This window comes from Pararge aegeria, chromosome 13 (assembly GCF_905163445.1).
Source record: "Pararge aegeria chromosome 13, ilParAegt1.1, whole genome shotgun sequence".
In the NCBI taxonomy this organism is placed as follows: Eukaryota; Metazoa; Arthropoda; class Insecta; order Lepidoptera; family Nymphalidae; genus Pararge; species Pararge aegeria.
Window position 1 is genome coordinate 5,311,022 of NC_053192.1, and position 25,246 is coordinate 5,336,267.

Genomic DNA, 25,246 nt, shown 5'->3' on the forward strand with positions numbered 1-25,246 from the left:
GAAGAAGCCGGCAAGAAACTCAGCAGTTGCTCTTTTCCAACGTCAACAATTTACATTTTACATTTTAGCATTCATCCATCCATTCGCTATGCTTATTTTTGCTGTTTTACGGTCTGAAGGGCTTGGGCCGGTGTAATTTGGCGACCAATGCTCGCTGGGAGATCTATATAGCGGCGTCACAATAGATCGTAGCCGATCGACGTGACACCAGGGACCAGGCGAACCTGAGCCGCAAGCAGAAGAAGAAGAAGAATTACAGGCACATGACGCTTAACAACCTAACCCTGGCTAAGATATAGTGCGGCAATTTGTAGGACGTGTTTCTTGCATGCCCTGCGAAGATTGTTATGTTTACTAGCGATGGTTTCTATTTGCTTGCTAGCTTGCTTAAAAAAATATCCTATTATGCACTATTTATGGCATTCAATCTGATGTTTTAGACGTATGGTAAAATCCGACTGCTAAAATTCAGTACAACTAAAACTGTATTCAAGGGTCTTATTTTTTTGTTAAAAGATTTTTTAATTTAATTGTATTAATTTTTAACGTATCAATTTTATATTAACACAATTACACTTTACATTTTTCTAATTTCTTTTTACCAAATTTGCCATGCTGGTGATATTGAACTTAACACATTTAAAAATATTTTTAGTGTAAAAAATATCTGTTGCACTTTTTTACAGAGGACCTCAAAGATTCGGTGGATATAGATCAGCGCAGGAGCGAAGAGCATATAACCGGACATGTTGGCCCGCAGGTTTGCCCGGTGTAGTAAAAAATTTGAGATAGCGCTCTTCAAGAGCGCAGACGAGCTCGCTAGAGGCACTTCTCTAAGATCCAAGTCCGTGTATAATGACAAAAGTAATTCATTTTTATTTTATAACACTATTTACTAATATAGTTCTTTTAAGTCACTACTAATTTAGACGGCCGATTGGCGCAGTTTGCAGCGACCCTGCTTTCTGAGTCCAAGGCCGTGGGTTCGATTCCCACTACTGGAAAATGTTTGTGTGATGAGCATGAATGTTTTTCAGTGTCTGGGTGTTTGTATGTATATTGCTATTATTTATGTATATTATTCATAAAAATATTAATCAGTCATCTTAGTACCCATAACACAAGCTACGCTTACTTTGGGGCTAGATGGCGATGTGTGTATTGTCGCAGTATATTTATTTATTTATTTATTATTTAATTTGAGTGTATTCTTGCATTTAAAGTTAGACTAAGTTTCTAAATGATGGCTATTATTATATGTAACTCACCTAAAATACAACTTAAACATATTAACTAATTCATAATTTGTATTTATTACAATACGATTCCCTAGAGGATTATGCATTTTGCTTAACCATTCGGTTAAATGTAGGTACGAGTACATGTAGCTTCAACAAAATGCTTTTCAGTGACACCCAGTCACTGAAAAGCATTTATGTTTATCACATATATTTTCCAGTCGTGGGAATCGAGCCCACGGCCAGTCGGCCGTCGGCAAATCTCTGTGAGAAATAAATATCTACTTACCCGATTCAGCCAAATAAACCGAGGCTCCAAGTCTTGATGTCTGAGTGAAAGCAAGTTACGTTCTACTCTCACATTCTACAAAACGTAGGTACAATATTTCATTTAAATACGATAATTTGCCGTACCGTATAAGATAACGAACACGCACGGTTATTATTGTAGTATTAACCGAGAATGCCACTCGTTTGTGCTCAAGAGCAATTGTTAGTACGCGATTAAGCTATGCCACAACTTAACACCTATCATTTTGAGGATTAAATTAAGTTCAGTATCCTTTACATGGAATGGCATAGCATCGTAGACCGTAATTAAAACTAATTATCGAGCTATATAAGTAAATATAATCTCTACATAATATAAAACATTATGAGATGCTGGAGTGCACGGGCGTGACAGAGCAACGCGAGATCTACCTGGGATCACCAGCCACTATCCCAGAAGCCCTCAGCAACCTGGGCGGTATGCTGGGATTCTGGAATGAGCTTGGATGGTTGGATTAGCGAGCAACAGCGGGAAATTTCTAAGTACAACGAGTGAAGCGCTTATGTGCGGAAACTGCCCAGAGAGGAGGAGAAGAAGAAGAATATAAAACAAATTCGCCCTCGCTGTTTGTACGTTGTGTTAAAATTACGTTACAGATTTTAATGCTGTTTTCAGTAACAGATTGAGCAAGGATCTGTTGGAAATCATTTCAAATTAAATACACATATGCCGTGTGGTGACGGCAAATGAGAATACAGTAGTAACCGAGTTTCGTCGACTAAGGTAACGGGCAGCAGCGTGCTCAGTGTTACTACTACCATATACTGCGGTCACCAACCAGTGTACCCGGCGTGGTGATTATGGCCCTTTAGCCGAGCAGTGGACTGCTTTAGACTGTGAAAGGTGATATTGGACAAAAAAATTCAAAATTCATTTATTTCAAGTAGGCCTAATACAAGCACTTTTGAAACGTCAAGTCTGTCCGTGTGTAGTGACTCTATCACCGGTTCGGAAGGCAGATTCTACCGAGAAGAAGCCAGCAAGAAACTCAGCAGTTGCTCTTTTCCAACATCAACAATTTACATTTTAAAATTCAGTTTTCTATCTTGTGAGAGATGAAAGCGGAGCCGGATGCTTCCAAGCAACCTTGTCATTAAGAAACTCATCAAATGTATAATAACCTCGCTGTAATAAATGTGTTTTAACACATTCTTTAAACTTATGCATTGGTAGGTCCAAAATTACCTTAGGAATCATAGGACAAAAGCAGGCGTTGCTTTGCAGAAATCCGTAATATATTATGAAAATTAAGCTTAATTTACTATACTCCGCGAACAGCAGGAGAATCTGTATGAATGAATGAATGAATGAATGAATACACTTTTATTGTACACCAAAGAAAAAAAAGTAGTTACAGAGATATAAATACATATCAAGAGAGTACAATTTGGTGGCCTTATCGCTACATAGCGATTTCTTCCAGGCAACCAATGGCGTAAAAGGAAAAAAACATAGAAACATGGTGCAATAAATAAGAATTAAAATTACAAATATATAAATAATATATATATATATATATCTGTATATATATGTATATATTATCTGTATGGTGTAATTTATAATTTCTTCGATCCGTATACTCCACACCAAACAATGTACCCTCTACGCACGTTTCACACCGAAACCGGAGCATCCTCAGGAGATGTTTGGTGTGGAGTATACGGATTGAAGAAATTATAAATTACACCATACACATAGCAAATTAAGCTTAATTTTCATAATATGTTGAAGGTGATGTTTTTTGTATTCCACTACAAATAAGCCCTTGACTGCAATCTCACCTGGTGGTAAGTGATGATGCAGTCTAAGATGGTAGCTAGCTTACCTGTTAGGGAGTATGGTAGTCATAACCCTAATCGGTTTCCACGCGACATCGCACCGGAACACTAAATCGCTGAGCGGCACGTCTTTGTCTGTAGGATGCTAACTAGCCACGGCCAAAGCCTCCCACCAGACAAAACCAAAAACCTCCCGCATATTCGGTAACAGAATACCTACCCGATGCATTGTTTTAATTTATTATTTATTATACTATCGTATGATGAATAAGATTCAGGGGGCTAAGGTACTCATCGCTTAAACCATTATTAGGTAAAGTAGGCACTTTAAAAATCTTGACGTCCCTAAAATAAGGCTTATAATTTTGAAACAGGACTATCAGTCGTCATATCAACCCATTACCGGCCCACTACAGGGCACGGGTCTCCTCCCAAAACGAAGGGTTAGAAGGGTTAAGGCGAAAAGGACAAAAACAAAAAGCTTAAGGCCGTTGTCCACCACGCTGGCACAGTGCGTATTGGTGGATTTCACACACCTATTTATCGAGAACTCTCAGGCATGCAGGTTCCCTCACGATGTTTTCTTTTACCGTTGAAGCGAGTGATGTTTAATTACGTAAAATGCACATAACTTGGAAAAGTTAGATGTGCGTGATGGGCCGAACTCGGCCCCCGAAAGTGAAGTCGATACTATAAGACTGTCAGTAATATTAAATGCCCCGTTTTTAATTATATGTATAGCTAAAGCTAGGATCTTTAGCTAATGACATCAAAAGATACATATTTTGATGTCATTAGCAATATATAAATAAATATACTACGTCAATGCACACATCGCCATCAAGCCCCAAACTAAGCGTAGCTTGTGTTATGGTTACTAAGATGACTGATGAGTATTTTTTTATATATAGGTAACTAGCTGTTGCCCGCGACTTCGTCTGCGTTTGATTTTGTTTTTTGATGTGGCATTAAATTTAGTTGTAGATCTAAAAAGTCAGTATCGCTAAGCCTTAAATGAGGGGATTGCTGCTGTCCGCTGAGAAGTTCTGTCCTTTATCTCCAACCACAATTTGGGCAAAATTAAACACATATTATAACCTCTATAGTACAAAAAGTATTATTTAAATCGGTTATAATTTGTCGGAGTTATGGTGTAAAATCGTCAAACACTCATCCCGAAACTCATCCCAAAGGAACCGAGCTTAATGTCGAGATAAAAATGATCCTATATTACTTCTACCACTTCCAAGAATATGTGTACAAAGTTTCATGAGGAACGGTTAAGTAGTTTTAGCGTGAAAGTGTTACAAACAAACTTACATTCACATTTATAATATTAGTAGGGATAGGGATATACATAAATACTTATAATATAAATATAAACACCCAGACACTGCAAAAAATTCACGTTCATCAGACAAACATTTTCCAGTTGTGGGATTGGAACCTACTGCATCGGACTCAGAGAGCAGGGTCGCTGCCCACTGCGCCAATCGGACGTGTGTCCTTTGTGTCGACAAATTACAAACACTTCAAACCACATTCTTGCTATTGCTTTGCTTCAGGAGTAACTATAGTTAACCAAAGAATATTATAACAAGATTACTGCAGGAGTATTACTTATGTTGTCTATTATAATTATATTCCTCAATAAAGGTTTTGATGCTTTAATATTAGTCGTGTACACGGTTTCTGGATGTTCATAATTCTATGCCTACTTATAAGCACCTTCATTTTCATAGCTTAGCTAAGCTAACCAATGATGAAAACTTACTCAACTAAGTAACGTTTCTTGTATAGAAAGTTGTGTGATAAGGAGCTAAACGGCCCCGTCCGGCAATCCGTTGCAGCGATCAATTACAGCGTCTTCGCCAGCGAAGACGAGGTCCCCGAATTCTGACGTCATCCGGACGTGGGCTCGCACCACGTTCTCGGAAGCGTGCGGACTAGTCACTGTCCGTAACCCTTTCACTCCAATCGTGGCCTGAGCCGAGGTCCGGCCTCACATGAGGCGCCCTCAAGACGGCGATCCCTTCGCTTCTTCGAGCCCTAGGGTTCAAACTCTTCCTGGCAGAGCCCCATTCCGAGGCTCGCCAACAAGCCGGCGTTAAGCTGGTAAAATCATTAGGGTTAATCAGATACACACAACCAGAAATAAAAAAAGGATCAATTGCGCGGAGAACTTAGCGATCCATCGCTTCAAAACTGTCGTTCAATCTGTTGCTCGGTCGATCGCTATGCCACGTTAATTGTCACGTTTTTCACACATATAGAATAATTGTAAATAAAAACTAATATTTAAAAACTAAATAATTTATAAAGAGAGAAATATGGAATTATTATTTTAGCGGGATAACGTATATTTTATATTAATTTATTATAAATGTATATTTCTAGTTGTATTGTAGTTTTCTTTTTTTTTTGCGTGATTAAGTTTTATTGTTTGCATTGTCCCGCTTTTATGTTAGTCAAATACTTTCGCCAAGGGTTGTCTGTAAGAGATTGCTTTTGCATTAAGACCGCCTTTGCACGCAACTGTATATATATATTGTGTTTCTTATTGTATGCATCTTGTATTTTTTCCATGTAGGTATGTACTATACATGGAAAAAATACAAGATGCATACAAGAAATAAATGAATGAAGTTTATAAGCAAAATTTTGCTACTATGGGTTACATTATTGCAATTTTCTATGTTACTTCGTAATAATTATATTTTCTATTGGTAAAAAAATGTTTGAAATCGATCCAGTGGTCTTGGAGAAAATTAGTTATAAATAAACAAACAACCTAGTAGTAAAATAAAGGTATAGAAGTATAGATGTATGTAAATGAAACTCATTTAATAGAAACACTTAAATATGTATTCGTATTATTTCTTGCGTTTCATAAACAATTATATTCTTCGTAAAACTTAAAACTAACAGATCATTAATATTAGATAATAAATTATACATCAAAAATAATGTCTAATTTGTATAATACATATTAAATAATTATGGACGTCAAAAATAAAAAATAAATATAGGCATCAACATTTTAAAATATATCGTGAATAGTATGAAATCCTTTAATAAATCATATGTACATATACACCTACGCTTAGATATTGGGACGGGAAGTGTATGTTACCTTACATTGTACCCAATGATTACATTATACATATATATTGCTTTTGTGTAGTTATAACTGATCATACTTTTTATCTAAATAGGAAGATTTTTTTTTCCATACTATATAACTTAACATTTTAAAATTATTTATTAAAATTAATTAACACTTTAAAATACTGCAAGACATTCACAAAATCCGACGAGCGTTGCTTCATCTTTGTCATTAAATCGCAAATAACTTCGGTGTAACATTGTCACTTTAGCAAAAAAAAAACTACTGCTAATTTCAAGAGAAGCATTGACCTAGGCTGCTTTAATGTCATTTCCTATTTTTGAAATCAAAATACAGTCTATAGTTTAGAAATAATATTAATAAGTAGGTATTTTTTCATGTCTTGATTGTGAATTTTAAGGCCGTAGAATTTTTGTGCGGTCGTCGAGCATTGGCTGCTTTATTTGTTCACGCAAACACGTTCATGAGAAATGTAAATTTTATTAGATATCTAATTCTATTTTCAATTTAATTGTAATTTTTCTTTTTTTATTGGTTAAACTATTACCAGACGAAGGGATATATATCCTAAATATATCTTTAAAGGAAGAAAATGATCGGTTTTGCTGAGCACTGTTATTACTAACGTAAATAATGATAAGTATAAATAATAGATCATGAAAATTTTAGTATTCACATGTGCTACGGAGCAGCAGGCAAGGTTTCGGCTCGAAAGTGTTCACGAAAGTACATTCAATCTTGAACCTAATTTTTAGATACAATTCACAGTAATCTAAATATTAAAAGATAAATAAACTTTATAGGACTTAAAAGAAAATGCTCCCGTTAGTCTAGTAGTAGGACCATATGTTACGAAGTAGTCGATTAGATTCCCGGGTCGGTTAAACCGTCGGTCACGGTAAATATCACATGAATCTGGTATGCCCAACAACCCGCATTGGAACAGGTTAGTGGGAATTTGCTCTATAACCCACTCTCCCATTACAGAGGAAACTTGTGCCCAGAAGTAATAGAAATTGAAAATAAGACAGATTAAGACGATATGGGGCTAACCGTTTAGGCATTATGGGAGATTGGTTTGTGGACATAAAGGTATAACAACATTTTTTAAACTTAGAATCTAGATGTCTGTGTTGCAATTAATTCTATATCACTTATCATATAAAATATAATCGATTATTTATTGGTTCGATATTACTCAGCGTGATTATACGCTGTATTTTCAAGTCCACCGACATATTTGTCAACAGGCGATATCTCCAGTATTTTTTTGGATTTCCTATCTCTATATTCCACTATGAAGTAGAACGTGACCCCAACAACCATGCTGGATATTAAGACGTAAGTCTTGGCGCTCGTTCGCAGGTATGGGGAGATGATATATGCTATGATGTAGCCGACCGACTCCCACAGTCTGAAGTTGGAGAAGGCTGCTTCCTCCCTGCCCGGAAACAGGATGCCGTAGTAAGCTGGAAAATATGCAATCAAACTTATTATAGCTAAAGTAATGGCGTGCATAGAGGGTATGCACAGGCTATGCAGATGATATAAAATAAAAAAAAATCGCCAGTTCGAGTTATAAATACTTGAGGGCAGGCTTTTTATAACTCTTAAAAAGCCTACGTTAAAGCTAAGTTTTTTATAACTAGTACCGGTGATTTTCTTCATTTTGTATCATCTGCGTACCCTGTGCATACCCTCTATGCACGTCACTGAGCTATAGACACGGAATTAAGAACATACAGAAACCGTCTACACGACTAATATTGAAGCATCAAAAACCACTTCACTTTGGAATGGTTTCTCGAACAAACGGTTTGTCACTTTATAACATTTAGCAGATGACAGTAATTACTTAACCTCTAATCTGCTTAGCGTTCACCATGTGAAAATGGGCTAAAGTTTGTGAGGTAGAACATTCCGTGTAAAGTGAGACGTGCGCGGGAAGTTTTCACTATTTTTGGACACAATCCACTGCACACAACAATAGCTGAATCAGTATTCTGTGTGTTCTTAATTCAATGGCTATAGACCTACATTATCACTGTGCTAAAGAATCTAAATATATATATATTTCTTGTGTGCGTGTATATGTCACTGAACTTCTAAACGGCTTCACTGATTTGAATGAATTTTTTGGTATGCGTTTGGGTGGCACCCTGGATGGTTTAGATTCACTAATCAGCCCGACAGATGGCGATGGGGTCCGCTAGTTTATATATATATAAATGAATTGCTGATCGTTAGTGTTACTAAAACTCGTCTATCATTCTTGAGGTGAAACCTCTAAAATCCCACTAGGAGACAAATGCCGTTATGTTCAGCAATAAAACCATCTTAATTACCATTGATCTGCACAAGCCAGATGGAATCGCACAGCCCCCATATGATAGCAATGATGAACATCACGTGGCTCTGGTCCGCTTCTGGTCTCCACGTCAGCAGGCACACGAACAGGCCCAAGTGGGCCACTGTGGCGACGATCATCAGGGGCAGACGACCCGTCATCTGGGAATGTTAAAACATCAATGACCAATGGCCATTAACGGTCCACTGTGGCAGCGGCGTGCACTTCATACATGCACAAAAGCACTGCGTACCCTAAAATTTATATATAACTCTTATAGTTAGCCAATTTTTGCTCTATGCAAATTTCCTGCTGTATTCATGCATTTGTAAGAAACCCAGTGCACGCCAATGACTGCTGGACTAAAGGCCTATTCTGATAGGATAATTTGTCCGTAATCACCAAGCTCAGCAAGTTGGTGTTAGCAGTATATGGTAGTGGTAGCACAGAGGATGCTGCTGCTCGTGCCCTTAGTCACCTCGTACGACACCCGCGGGAAGAGGAGATATTGTGCACGAGCTCTGCCACAAAAAGTTCTTCTACTACTAAAAATGTTCTAGTACTACGCAGAGCTTTTTGTGACTGAGCTCGTCCGGGGAAATCCCGCCGTGTTTATTTTTGCCGCCAAGCAGATTCTGCTGTGTTCCAGTCTGAAGGCCGCGGTGGCCGGTTATATATATATACTTATGCCTCAGGTTCATGGATACAATTCAGGGTTTTCTAGGACGTGTTCGCGGTTATACAACCACAATTTTTTTGTAATAAAAATGTTAGATTCTTAGTAATATTAGAAAAAGATCAAAATTTAAAAATTCATTTATTCCAAGTAGGCCTATTTTATAAGCATTTTTGAAACGACACATCATTGTTTTTTTTTCCATTCTACCGAGAAGAGCTGGCAAGAAAATAAAGAATACGGATTGATCTTTTTCAGCTGCATTTTACAGAAAAAATTAAAATTTTTAAGATTTTCTATCTTGAGATGGAAGATGAAAGTTGGGCGGCCTGCTTCCAAGCAGAATGATAAAGGTGCGAATGCTAAGAAATAAGGCTACGAAAAACATTTTTATTTTTATATACGCTTCGAACAATGCGTGTTGCCAGTGATGACCTATGGCTCTGAAACATGGTCGTTAACTATGGGCCTCATAAGAAGGCTCAGAGTCACTCAGCGGGCGATGGAGACAGCTATTCTCGGAGTATCTCTACGCGATTAATGTGGAGATTCGTAGAAGAACCAGAGTTACCGACATAGCTCAACGAGTCGCGAAGCTGAAGTGGCAATGGGCCGGGCACATAGTTCGGAGAAAGGATGGACGTTGGGGTCCCAAGGTGCTGGAATGGCAGCCCCGAACTGGTAAGCGCAGTGTTGGTCGGCCCCCAACGAGGTGGACAGACGACATTAAGCGCGTCGCAGGTAGCCGCTGGATTCAAGCGGCTCAGAACCGTGGAACTTAGAACTCCCTACAAAAGACCTATGTCCAGCAGTGGACGTCTATCGGTTGATGTGCTGATGATGATGATGATGATGATGATACGCCTGATATTTAACGCATCGCAACGTGGTTGCAAGAAGAAAATGTTATGAAACAACTCAAGTAGTTTATTCTGTTTTTTTTTAAATATATATATCTTAGAGTGATCACATAATATTATGTTTTGCAGCATCATTTTACAGAATAAAATATTTGAGATTTTCTATCTTGAGATAGAAGATGAAATGTTGAGCGGCCTTCTTCCAAGCAGCCTTGTCGTTAAGAAATTATTCAATGCTATAGTAACCACGATTTAGTATTCATAAATAATAGTTATTAACAATGTTCACGATTGGAATCATCATTATCAATGATTGTCAAACCAGCCCACAAGGCAAAAAAAAGGTTGTTACTGCAAAAATATTTTTTCAAGCTACGAAGACATAAGTTTTAAACTAACCTTAGCCAAGTATCCGGTGACAATACAGCCGATAGCATCTGACATTCCGTAGGTCATCATCACGAATCCCACTGTTCCTGTACCGATTGCGCACGAAACAAACGCCTGCAATTAAATTAAAATATATTTAACTAACTTCAGCCCACGTCTTCGTCCGCGTTTACTTTTGTTTTTTAACATATTTTAACTAGTAAAGGTTCCTTGTAAGGAACTGTTTCTATTAAGTGTAGCTCTAAAGACAAAGTTATGTTTAGGTGTAGTCCTAAGATTTTTTATCGGACATTTGAATGACGACCGATAAGCACAGTGGGCAGCGACCCTGCTTTCTGAGTCCAAGGCCGTGGGTTTAATTCTCACAATTTGAAAATGTTTGTGTGATGAGCATGAATTCTTTTCAGTGTCTGAATGTTTATATGCAGTTTATAATTATTTATTTATATTAATTATTCATAAAAATATTCATCTGTCATCTCAGTACCCATACCAAAAGCTATGCTTACTTTGGGGCTAGATGGCGATGTGTGCGTTGTCGTAGTATATCCCTACCCTACTAATATGAATCCTACTTTCACGCAAAAACTACTAAACCAATCATCATAACTTTGTACACATATTTCTGAAGGTATTAGAATTAATATAAGATGCTTTTTATCCCGAAATTAAGCTCAGTTCTTACGGGAGAGGGGTAGAAGGTGTTTGACGATTTTACACCATAACGCCGTCAAATGATAACCGATTTAAATAATTACTTATGTACCTACTTTAGAGGTTATAATGCCTGTGTAATAAATGTCGTGTAGATCTGATGAATGTGATTGGAGATAGAGGACACAACTCCTCAGCGGACGGCAGTCATTTAAGGCCTCGCTATCCTAAATACGAATTCTTATGTATTCGTATTTAGGAGTGTGTAGAATTACACCTAAATCGAATGCCACATTTCTTTCGAAAAACAATAGCAAACGCAGACGAAGTCGCGGGCACCAGCTAGTATATAAATATATATATATAACTATTATTAATGCACTTGAGAGTAAAAATATGATTACCGCAGTGAAATCCGCACCAAAGAAGGCCTGCTGCATTCCCACGAAGATGTTGATGATGACCAACATGAGTTGGTTAGGTTCGATTAACAGCTTCAGTGTCACCACCAATAGAGCCATCCCTGATAATCCCGAACCAGTGGCACTGCGGCCAGTCTTGTATCTGAAAATAAAATAACGATAACATATAACAAAGACTAAAATATAGTTTAGACCAGACTATATCTATCAATGAATACACTTTTATTGTACACCAAAGAAAAAAGTAGTTACAGAGACTTATAGAGCAAGAGAGTACAATTTGGAGGCCTCATCGCTATAAGCGATTTCTTCCAGGCAAAAGGCGCAAAAATAAAAAAAAACATAGAAATGCGGTTGGTGGTGCAATAAATAACAAATAAACATTACATATCTTATATATTTAAACGAGCAATTCTTGTATATAATAATTGGAATCACGGAATCGGCACCAACGATTTTCATAAAATTTAGTATACAGGGGGTTTCTGGGGCGATAAATCGATCTAGCTAGGATTAATTTTTTGAAAATGTCATTTTATTTGTTTTTTCCTGTAATAACCGATTTGGTGCAACGAAGTTGCACGGGTTTGTTGGTCAGCTAGTATATATTATATCTTATTTATTGCACCACCTACCTCTTTTCTATGTTTTTTACTTGTATATATATATATATATATATATAAATATATCACATCGTATATACATCGTATCATATAGTAATCGTGCTATATAGCTAAAGTAAAACGTTTATAAACCTATCCAATTATGTTAATGAATGTATTTCACTGAAACTAGTTCAGTAAAAGCACTATGCTCACAGGAATGAAAGAGAAAGGAATAATCTCCACCGCTCCGCAGTCACGGACACAGTCAACAGATAGACTGAGCAACAGTCATATCCTAAATAAGAGTGAAAAGATGATAAAAACAAAAATGCCAATGCCAACTACCTTGTCATTGAATCCACGCCCACAGCTACTATGATAGCTGCACCGGCCATGCAAGCCAAGTAAATACCTGTAATTAACGTACAATATTATGACTCCATACTAACATTATAAATACGAAAGTGTGTTTGTTTGTTTGTTCTTACTGTACGACCTAGGTAAGCAACAGATCAACTTGATTTTTGGAATAGAGTTAGTTGAAAGGACGGAGAGTAACAAATGTCTTATTGTATCTTAGGAAAACAAACGGTTCCCACGGGATTCTTAACAAACCGTAATAAACGGGGACGAAGCCAGCGGGCAACAGCTGTTAAGAAAATAATTCATGGTCATACTTAAAAGCATTGTATAAAACAGTTAGTAGATATATAAAAACAGAGATTGCTCAACACCTTAAATAATGTTACTCTAACTACTCGTGTGAAATATGTCATCTTATTTAATAAGTGTGCGAACTGTAGGCTTGAACCTTTTGTTTATTGAGGATGACTTATTGTTTGCATTTGCTACAAGATAACACTTGGTAGACCAATGAACCTCGCTAGTCTAAAGGTGCTATGATCTTCATAACAAGGCTCAGAGGCACTCAGCGATCGATGGAGAAAGAGCTCTGCGAATGCACGATGGTGCTTCAGGACCTTCTTTTCTTACCCTTTGAACGCTTCTAATGATTGATAGAAATCATAGCCTACCAGCAATCATTTGAATCTTCTCAGGTGGTTGCGGCTTCAAGGCTTCCCCAGCATCAGTACTGGGCAGAAAGTTGGCACCACAAAGCTTAGGGATCATAGATGCATTCACCGCAGTCACTGCAGCTAAGTTGTCGCCCGATGAGATGACTAGAACAATGCAATCAAAATCAAAATTGTTATACAGATTATGCAATGAATTAAATGTGTGAGGAAAATTTGGTGGGTAGTCTTAATTATTTATGACTAACTGTGATCTTATTATTTAGAAGTGTCGAAATCTCTAGCGCAGTTTTCAGCACTGTTGTCTCGTGAGTTGAACTTTCCTGGTTTGATCTCCGGCAGAGGCAATTTGGGAATTTATATTTTCTATATTTACTCTGGACTGGATTGGCTGGGGGCTTGTGGGATAAATATACTACAACAATACACATATCTACTGGCTGGCCAGTTTGTCGAGAAATTAAATATAAGGACACTTGTGCATCTAAGTACGAATATTATAAATAAAAATCGCCACCTATTTATGAATAATATACATAAAAAAATATAATATTCAAATAAACATCCAGACACTGAAAAACATTCATGTTCATCACACAAACATTTTCCAATTGTGGGTATCGAATCAACGGCATGGAGTCAGAAAGACCAGGACTAGGGACCCAATGCGTCAATCCGTCAAAATCCGTCAAAAATCGTTGCTATACCACCTATCATACCTCTAAACGGTTACCTCTCTAGTCGCCAGCATCATTATTTAACACTTTATGTGATTGCAGTGATGGACTAACTTGTGAAAGAATAAAGAAAGCTTTGACTTCTACGTTCACCACAGAGTGAAGTTGTGAATGGATACGGGCACAGAAATGATGTAGAATTGGAAGGTTCGGAAGGTTTTGCAATGTTACGTAGTTGTTATCACTTCGGCAAACACGAAACGCTTCGCTTCCTCTTTTAGAAGACATCGCAAAGATATGGAATGCCCATTCAGATTCCGTTTACTCCAGAATCCAAAGTAAGAAGACATTTTCTGGCCAAGCGCGCTCATATGCCACAAAACCACGGATCGATCCCAGATCTTGGTCAAACATCATCATACGCAATCTGTTAACATCTCTCTGGCCTCGTCTCTCATAGGAAAGAGGGTCTAACATGCGCACCACGAAATGATGGGATGTTAACATTTCCTCGTCCTATTGGTAGAGATAAGACAACATAGTGAGTAGACATAATAATCTTTGCCCTAAGGAGTAAATTTATATAAGTAATTAGCACAATTACTCTAATAAAAGAGTATTGAAAAATCAGTGAGGAAGTAAAGGTTAAAGTTTACCTAATGAAGAAATGAGATTTCCCCAAACTTGATTGAGTTGAAATATCATGAAGAATAATCCGAGGAAGCGCACTAACAAGGCCTCCGCTGAAACATTGGATATTTTGCTGTGCGCATCGGATACCTGAAATCAAAAGAAATCAAGAAATTTGATATTTGGTGTAAGTTGAAATGTGACAAAACACTGCATACCCTACCTAAAATAACACGGTAACTTAAACATTATTTCACATTTAAAAATATTCTTTCTTGCAAGCTTAACTTAAAAAGCACATAGGTAACATAATTTTTTTTACTTTGTTCTATACGTGGAATGAAATTTAATATATGGAATCGTCATACACTATAAGTACATCTCGAAAACAAAAGGGCTCCTTCAGGAACGAAGATGTAATTATTCTGTTGAAGTTAGCCCATAACCTCGCGAAATACTAGCCGATTGTGCCTTTCATTTGTCTTTCGAAAGGTTTTACAATTTGATTGAAATACGATTATAAATACGATTGCAGATATTGCAAAATGAAAAGATACAGCATTAATAACCACTCCTTTTTGTAAATCGGTTAATAATGATTGTTTCATTACAAAATTAATATTCATTTTTATTGTTACATACGAAATACAAAAATTCAATCAAATAGCGTGGCGATGCATGCGTCGCCACGGCCTGTGTCGCCACGCCAAAAATCAGGTTTACCCTCCGCCTATAGATGTTTCACTTCAAAATATGAGTAGTGATATGTATCTACGTCGTGGTGCGCATGCTAGCCCTACTGGCCGAAATGGTGCTAATTGGTGCTAATTTCTAGGGCTGATTTTATTACCGGAAACATAAGTAAACTCACAATAGACAAATAGGTACACTTAGCGCACCACAGTGGCCCTCCACCTAGTCCTACGATCAGACCAGCCGGTATCAGGGTGTAGAAGCGTGGGTACAGTTGTGCAGCGATGTACGGCATGTACGTTATAAAGGACAAAGACATAGCCCACTTCGTGCCCAGCCATCTGGAAAATGATAAATAAATATTAAGAAAAGAACAGCAAAGTTCTTGCAGTTTTTTCAACGAAATCAGTGACTTTTAAAATTATTATTATTATTTATTTCTTTATTTTTACACCACTATGAAGAAAAATAAAATAAGAATACAAATACAAATACAAAGATGGAAGTAGAATACAAAAGGCGGCCTTATCGCTTAGTAGCTATCTCTGTCAGGCAACCTTAGGTTTAGGAAAACAAAAACGAGAACGACAAACAGGTGGTGTAAAACTATTATAAACCTATATTCGAATAGCTAAATACAAGTACATAAACAAAATTGCACAAATAAGAATTATATAATAAATAGGTAAATATAAAGTTATGAGTAGGAGGCGTGTGAAGTCTACCAGACTCCTCATTTAGCCAGTGTGGTGGACTACGACCTAACTTCTAGGGCTGATACTGGGTTGATAATGTTAAAAAATCATTGTTATTTGACAAACTTTCGGATAGGCTTTATTATCATATCAATATGAGTACCTAAATGACATTGTAATAATTATAGACAATTATCAATTCTCTGTATTTTCTTTTTTTATTTAATTTAATCTGTGATTTTCATTTCGATATTCCCTTTTTTTTGTTTTTAAATTCTTCTCCTATGTATATTTAATGTTGAAAATTGTTAAAATGATCAACGACAAATTTTTGCACGCCAATCTTGGCAGGATATGTGACACTTATAAAAATTAATTAACACCTATGTAAACATGTTGCGTAAGCGGTGATAGCCCAGTGGGGAGGAGATCGACTTCACTTTGGGGGGCCGAGTTCGAATCCCAGCACCTCCAACTTTTCTAAGTTATGTGCGTTTCTAAGTAATTAAAATATCACTTGCTTCATCGGTGAAGGTAAACATCGTGAGGAAATCTACATGCCTGAGAGTTCTACATAATGTTGTCAAAGGTGCGTGGAATTCACCAATCCGCACTATGCGTGCGTGGTGCACTACGGCCTTAACCCCATTGTGGGAGGAGACCAGTGCCCGTTAGTGGGCCGGTAATCGGTTGATATGATGAAACATGTTGCATATACCATATTTCAGCAAAAAAAAAATTGATTGATTGATATAAGTTGGAAACCTTTAGACTAAATGACAACCACACTGAGTAACTTACCGTCTTTTGCAATAAAAGAGCTGGCCCGACAAACGCACCATCACAAAACGTAAACACGTTTCGGTACGCTGATAGTATCCGGCTGGCTTAAAGTTTGCAACGCAGCGATAAGGTATTTTTAACGCCAGTCGAATTACCTGAGGTTATTGACCGCATTAATAACACGTGCGTATAAACAATTACACAACCGTTTGTGCCGTACGCTAAACCATGACAGAAAGTCCCACTGGACCCTTCACGTCTTGCACTATCCTTTTTTTATAGTATTTTTTGGCGGAACCAAGCACTGTAAACAAGATTGAAGAACAACAACGGACAAGATTTAAGAAATTATGAATTACACCATACAGATTCTCCTGCTTTTCGCGTAGTATATTAATAATTCATTTATTGCATAAACTGTGTACATATAATTATCTTATGATCTAAAAAGGGCTTGTTGGCAGTTTGCCAAATAATATTGCACATCTCACATTTAAAGTTACATATTTTAAAAAAAATCGTATTAAAGCATGTCACATTTTAACTAAAACATAGCTAAAATATAACATGTTCGCACATGTCGAATTTTATTAGCAAATTAAGTTTCTAGCAAAATTGGAGATAATAATTCTCATGTTTTGTCCTTTAGATATATAGATAAAATTCTCATATGCCCTAAATAAGTCATTGAAATACATTTAATATTCTGACTTATTTCATTAGCTAGCTTTAACCTGCTGACCTCCCCGCATTACTTATTCACCAAGGCTACGTGGTATACCTTACTACGGTTTTGCACCTAATGATTTATTAACAGGAGATTGTATAATAACTTGTGACACATATGCACAATATTAACATACGTATGCAGCTTTAAGCTATAAACCATTCATATATAAAATTTCGATTTAATCTTTGATAACATTCCCTGCCAATAGTTAATTTTGTTTAGCATTTATGAGAAAGAACACAGCATTAGGAATTTTGAATCTATCTTTTCTACGACAGTCTGTAAATTCTAACTTTAAATTTTTTTATGCGCATTTTGCATCGACCCAGCTGTCTGATTCCAAGGCCGTGGGTTCGATTCCCACTACTGGAAAATGTGTGTATGATGTGCATGAATGTTTTTCAGTGTTAGGTTGTTAGTGAATAACATAGATTTCAAAGCACATATTCTATGTAATGTCCACAGAATTAAGAACACAAAGGAGACCGTGCACACGACAAATATGGAAGCATCAAAAACCACTCGTCTTTAGAATGGTTTCTCGAAATAACTGTTAGTCACTTCAAACAATTTAGCAGTTGACTGTAATTATTTTACCTCTAATGTTTCAAGCGTTCACCATGAAATGGGAAAATGGGCAAAAATTTGTGCATTAGCAACATTCCGGGGGAAATTATAAAGTGAGACGTGCGCGGGGCGTTTTCACTTTTATTGGACACAATGCACTGCAAACAATGAATGAGGATTCTGTTTGTTCTTAATTCAATGGTAATTTCAATAACCTTAATCGAATTGTCTTCGTTATATGCTTATATAATAATTTTTTAATAAGAACATAATACGTGTTTTTCACTTTTTTATAATTCTTCTATTTTATTAATGTTGTGCTGTACACTCACCTCGTATGTACTTATAACATAATTAGCACCGATTTCCCAAACGCAAAATAATCTTTATGATTTGATCACGTAATTCTACCAAGCATAGTTACTTCTCTTAATACATAATTGCTCGCTGAGAGAACGTGTTGTTGTTTTTGTGTTGAATCAAATCTTTAACAATTCCTCAAATAAACTTTAATATGAGTTACCATGCAAAACCTATATTAGTTATTTAAAATTTTAACCGAGTTATTTATAATTTTTCCTGTACTTTTATGTGGTGTATAATAAATGTGTATTCATTCATTCAATCAAAACCTGCCAACAGTGGCGTGCACTGAGTTTCTTACCAGGGTATGTATACAGCAGGAAAAAATCATAGAACGGCAACAATCCTGCTCTTATACGAGTTATATGTTAATTTTAGGGTAGGCAGTGCTTTTGTGCATGTATGAAGTGCATGCCACTGCCTGCCAAAATAACAACGTAATTAAGAAATATTTCATTGGCTAATAAATCGGCCCTTTACCTCAACTGAAACTTTACACAACCATTTGCCTATAAAATTTACTTTGACTATAAAACACAGTGTTTGTCATCATCATCATCATCAACCCATCACCGGTCTGGTCTCCAGGAGGACCACACGTCCGCAGAGTGAAGATTGATACACGTGCAGGCTTCACACGCCTTTAAGAACATTGATAAAAACACCATGTCACGCTGGTGCCCTTCACCGACAAAGCAAGTGATATGAAATTGCGTCATCATATCAACCGGCTCACTACAGGGCACGGGTCTCATCCAACAGTGAGAAGGAATTAAGGTCATAGTCCATCACACTGGTCCAGTGCGGATTGGTGGACTCCACATACCTTTGAGAACATTATGTAGAACTCTCAGGCATGCAGATTTCCTAACGATGTTTTCTTTCACCGTTGAAGCAAGTGATATTTAATTACTTAAAACGCACATAGTTTAGACAAGTTAGAGGTGTGTGCTGGGATTTGAACTCGCCCGAAAGTAAAGCCGAGCTCCTACCCACTGCGCTATCACCGTTTCGAACTTGATTGCTGGAAAACTATGTACCTAGAAAAGTTAGGGCAGCGTGCCTCGAACTCGTTAGAAGGTCACTAGATTAGTAGTAGTAGATTGTCACTACAGAGGTCACTGTATATCGATATCCGCGCTTTTATAGCAAGCAACAGTAATTATATTATATTTAATTAAAGTTGCGACATTTTGTTTAATAGGTAATTTTCTGTCTTTCGCTAATCTGAAAAGTTGTGCTACGTTGACTATCCCAGTCCATACACGGTTGTTGCTAAGCCAGGACTTTCTTCTTGTATCGTCCCTTCTCTTTCTCTCATTTAGCCCTCTTTGATGGGCTGAAGGAGACGGAACCTGTAATTTCGGACCATTTATTAAATTTAAAAAAAAACTCACTTGATTACAACAACAGGGAGGAATATATTGGAGAAGATCAGGCCCGCATACACAGCTGCTAAAGATACTGTTCCTAGACCCGATTCAGCGTTGATGGAGCTCTGAAGGTTTGCAGCCCCCTAGAAGCAAAAAAAAACGCTTAGTGCGAGTTGAACTCACTAAGGGTACCGTACCACGGTGCGAAATGAAACCCTACACAATATAAGCATTAAAATAGTATTAATTTTCAACATGCTCTATTCAATTTCAACTCTGTATCTAAATAAAAAAATAAAAAAAATTTGGCAAGGCCATATCTCATGATCCGAGATATGGCCTGCCGAAATATTAATTTTTATTCCTCCAAAAGTTAGCTCTTAAATGTAATCCCATCCCAGGCGGTGAGTCTAAAGTGCGGTTTTATCCGAGGACTAAATATAGACAACAAATGTCGGCTCGTTCATTTAGTGAAGGAGTGCCTTATCAATATTTTACTGTTTTGCTATTTTTTTTTTTTTTTAATTTTAGTCTTCTATAAAAATTAAAAATATATTTGTTGTTTATCCCTAAAATACTAAAATAACCTAACCTAATCTAAAATTATCACGACCTGTCATTTGTTTATATACAGTGGTCCGAGCATAAATTGGTCGCACTTAAGATGGTAGCAGGCTAATCTATTAAGGAAACAGCCGTTTTATAAAACTTCCTCCTCTCAGTAGAGTGCACAGAGGGTATGCAGATGATATAAAATGAGTTATATTAATCTTATAAATTTCTTCAAAATATCCAGTACGAGTCAAAAACACTTATTGTAGGCTTAATATAACTCTTAAAATGCCTACGTTAAGTTTTTATAACTTGTACTTGATATTTTTATAATTTTATATAATCTGCATACCCTGTGCATGCCCTCTATGCACGCCACTGCCCCTCTCATAGTCTACCTCTTTTGCCGTAACCGGATCGGTTTCGCGGCATCGTATCATAGTAACAAGCCACTACCGAAGCCCACTCTAGGAATGTTTATTTCAATTACTTTTTAATATCTTTCAAACATACTTTACACATAACAAGTATTGCAAAGATCGATAAAAAACGATAGTAAAATATTAAATCAATGTGGAAAAATGTAAACTGCCTTAAAAATAAACGTGGGATTACGTATGAGTTCAGTGTTTTGTCACGTTTCAACCGAGGGAACCTATCAAATATCAGAGCGTGACAAAACACTTAACGACTATATCGCCGTCATTGTTATCAACGTTTATTTTTAAGAATGCCCATTGAGTAGACCAACTTACACTATACGCAGTGAATTGCACCATAAAAGCAATACTGATAATCACAACATTCTTCACAATCCGCCACGTCTCCTTCGGTTTGAAGTCTGCCTCTTTTGTCTCTTTTACTTTTAAATCAAAATTCTTCATTTCTTTCGGTTTAAAGTCTAGCTCTGTGAGTTCCTTTGTCATTTTCACTTTTTATTTTTTCTTCGGGTACTGACGATAAGTTTCACTTGATATTTTCACAATATTTTTCAATTATCACCAAAAGTAATAATCGTTAAAGCTCACTGAACGTATCGTTTAACGTTCACAATAATCGTTCAATGCATGTTTTAATTGTTCTTTAATTTAGGTCAGTAATAAAGTATCTTTATTTTATTACAACTTACGAAAGAACTGTAAATAAGTGATTAAGAATAATAAATTAGACTGCCTGCATATTGGACGCATAACTTAGGTATCATTTAAGCGTGTTAAATTTACTTTTAACTATTATAAAAACCTTAGTTTTATCAGCTAAAACGGATCGAAAATAAAAACTACGAAATAAATTTTCCATGATAAACTTCTTTTTTATCCCATTTTAGCTTTAGTATTAACTCGTAAATAATAATTTGTGATTCACGTAATTAGTAGATTAGTTAACTAAACACAGATTGAGACATGATAACGTTAGGACCTACCTGACATAGATAGAACTTGATTTAATACTAGTGGTTCCGTAGTTACTTAACACGGACTTCTCCTCAACTTATTGATTGAATTGAATTGACCCTCCATGCTTTTCTTATGAACCCTCATAAGAAAAGCATGGAGGGTCAATTCTATAGCGGTTAAGGTAACGTGCAACGATTCGAGGATTTTGCATAAAAAAACTTGATAACTATGGTGAGACTTTAACCAGCTTTTCAGTCAGTTTTAATCGGATTTTATGTCGTGCATAAACATAGTCGTCACAAACGTATCATCTATATTATATTCTCAAGTGAAAGGTCACTGACTCACTAAACACGAACTCTCGAAAACAAGTTGAAGCTAAAATTTGACAAACAGGTAGTTTATATAGCTGATGTCAGGTTATATTAAATACTATGTTTTCAAGTGAGAGACACTAAAATGGGTATTTAGGCGTGGGAAATTATGAATAAAACTTTCTGTATAAGCTTTTATTAAACCTTTTAGAGAATGAAATAGAGGATGGAAGTTATAGCTGGAATATTTTTAGTATGTTTGTATAATGCACATGAATGTTTTGCATTGTCTGGGTATTTATCTGTATATTATAAGTACTTACATATTTATATTTTTCATAAAAAAATTCATCAGCTATATATTGGTACCCATAATACAAGCTACACTTACTTTGGGGCTAGATGGCGGTGTGTGTATTTTCGTAGTATATTTATTTGTTTATTACAGGTCTCTCAGAATGAGAAGGGTTTAGGCGCTAGTACACAACGCTCGCTGGCCAAGTGCAAGATCGTAGACTTCCTACGCCTTTGAGGACATAATGAAGAACAGGCATGCAGGTTTCCTCATGATGTTTTCCTTTACCGCTAAAGCATATATAACTCCTAATAGTCAGAGGTGCGTGCCGGAAATCGCAATCGTCCCGCGGATTAATTATTACGGAACCCTAATTGTTCACATTGATTAATAGCACAGCGGACATACTATTCACGAAGCTCCCAAACAATTTTCAAGTTTAAATAACAAAGTTCAGTTTCAAAAGAGATAAACATCGCTGCTGGATAAAAACCTTTTTTGCTACCATTTGTACTAAGATGGGATTCACACGATTCTTTTTGAAGTTCACTGTTACAGCACTCATCAGCTCTTAATTACCAGGATGTATCTTCGAAAATCTTTAAAAAAAAATAATCATTGAAAAATTTGATATGTCAGTTGAAAACCGCAAAACTCTGACCTCTATTTGAAACGTAACTTTATAATTAATGTAACTATAATAGGATTTTTTCATAAAACCGACTTCATTGCAAGTAGGTACTGCAATATATTCGTCTATACAAATAAACAAAATAAATAAGATTGTAGTTTCGGCTATGATTTATTGATATATGATTACTTGAACAAAAGTTTTTGCCCTAGCTTTAATTTATTCCAAGACACCTGCTTTGTGTGAACAAAAAAAAATTTAAGAAGCTTTATTTATAAAAATAAGACAATTTGTAGCAAAAAAAAAACAAGACATTATGTTACGTATACTTTTGTAAATTGCCAAAAATATAGGATTATCTACGGAAATTGGCGCCTATTTTGATCTCAATTATTTTGTCGGTGAATTTAACAACCACGCAAAAAGTTAACATGTGACTTGGCTCTCCTTTTAAAATTTGTTTTTGATGGGGTTTATTACTATGGAACCCTAATTGTCCACAAAGACAAATAGCAAAGCGGACATACAGTATTTACGAAGCTCCTAAACAATGATCAAGTTTAAATAACAAAGTTCAGTTTCAATAGAGATAAGCATCGCTACTTGATAAAAACCTTTTTTGCTATCATTTGTATTGAGGTTTGGATTCACACGATTCTTTTTAAAGTCAACTATTAGGTACAGCTGATGAGTGCTGTTCTTAATTACCAGGATGTATTTATACCTTTTAAAAAAAGATAAATCAAATTGAAGTTTCTGTCAGTGATTTTGGAAGCTCCCAAACAATTTTCAAGTTTAAATAACAAAGTTGAGTTTCAATAGAGATAAGCATCGCTACTTGATAAAAACCTTTTTTGCTATTATTTGTTTTGAGGTTTGGATTCACACGATTCTTTTTAAAGTTCACTGTTACAGCACTCATCAGCTCTTAATCACCAGGATGTATTGATATCTTAAAAAAAAAAAAGATTCATTGAAGAAAATATAAATCAAATTGAAGTTACGGTCAGTGATTTTGGAAGAGTTGCATCCAATGTAATAAGACAAATAGTTTTATTACCGCATAAATATCATTTAAAACTTAAAACCTAAAATGACATTTTATTTCCCATTTATAAATCCACAGGATGCATATGTATTCTTTGGGTTTTTAAAATTAATAAATGTTTGTTTTAAGCAAATGGCGTTCCCACAAACTAAAAAAAACACATAGATATATGAATAAAACCTTTAAACATTTACTCTACTAATAAAAAAATTGGAGATATCCATTTTTTTAGTAAGTTGACTTTTTGATGACTATTTTTTACGTTATTGCAGCCACATTTATTTATGTACGAAATACGTATATTATTTTGGATCTATTAAAGACAAGTGTGAGTGTGTTAGTAATACTAACATGGCCATATATGACAGTTCTTCAAATCAACCGGGTTTTTTTAATCCAGACTAAATAAAATCTATAAGGCCTTTTGTATCCTACATTCTTTAAGTGATTATTTTTTTTTTTTTGTTTTTCTGAATGTTGTGGTGTACAAATAAAGAGTATAAATAAATTTTCTAGCAGTGGCGTGCACTTCATACATGCAAAAAACCCTGCCTACCCTAAAATTATAGATATATAATTCGTATAGAAGAAGGATTTTTGCCGTTTTATGCAATTTTCCTGCTGTATGCATAACCTGGTAAGAAACCTAGTGCACGCCACTGTCTTCTAGGCAAGCGGTGTGGCCACTTACAACGCATAATTTCTTGCTATCAGTTATGTTACATTTCGTCTGCTAAATACATTTAAAGTGATTTTATTGACTCACATCCAGTAAAAGTAGTTGCTGTACTATTTAACCCATCTCAGAGGCCTGTGAAGCCTAATACGCCGATAATAACAGAAAATTGCGAGTAGGTTATGTTAAACTGCGCTATTACACTAAGCATCGTCACAATCAGCTAAAAACGTGACAGAAACTGTAAAATCGATTTTTAACGTTTCTTTTATTGTTAAAATAAGATGTAAATGTTTAAGAATATCTACAATGAACCAATACTCCATACTTAGTTGAGAACAAAGAGTTATGACCAACGAC

At 36.0% G+C, this 25,246-nt stretch overlaps 1 protein-coding gene across 1 annotated transcript in view; it reads right to left on the reverse strand.

Annotated features, from left to right (window-relative positions):
- LOC120628781 overlaps nucleotides 1–25,246 on the reverse strand; it is a 71,315-nt gene that overhangs the window by 33,016 nt on the left and 13,053 nt on the right. Inside the window, exons 2-11 of the mRNA XM_039897400.1 lie at nucleotides 21,281–21,661; nucleotides 19,998–20,116; nucleotides 15,641–15,803; nucleotides 14,796–14,919; nucleotides 13,463–13,609; nucleotides 12,774–12,840; nucleotides 11,806–11,965; nucleotides 10,757–10,861; nucleotides 8,820–8,982; nucleotides 7,672–7,943 (exon numbers count right to left, since the gene is read on the reverse strand). Of these exons, the coding sequence (XP_039753334.1) occupies nucleotides 7,672–7,943; nucleotides 8,820–8,982; nucleotides 10,757–10,861; nucleotides 11,806–11,965; nucleotides 12,774–12,840; nucleotides 13,463–13,609; nucleotides 14,796–14,919; nucleotides 15,641–15,803; nucleotides 19,998–20,116; nucleotides 21,281–21,451 (1,491 nt within the window). The 5' untranslated portion in view covers nucleotides 21,452–21,661. The remainder of the gene's footprint in view (nucleotides 1–7,671; nucleotides 7,944–8,819; nucleotides 8,983–10,756; nucleotides 10,862–11,805; nucleotides 11,966–12,773; nucleotides 12,841–13,462; nucleotides 13,610–14,795; nucleotides 14,920–15,640; nucleotides 15,804–19,997; nucleotides 20,117–21,280; nucleotides 21,662–25,246) is intronic.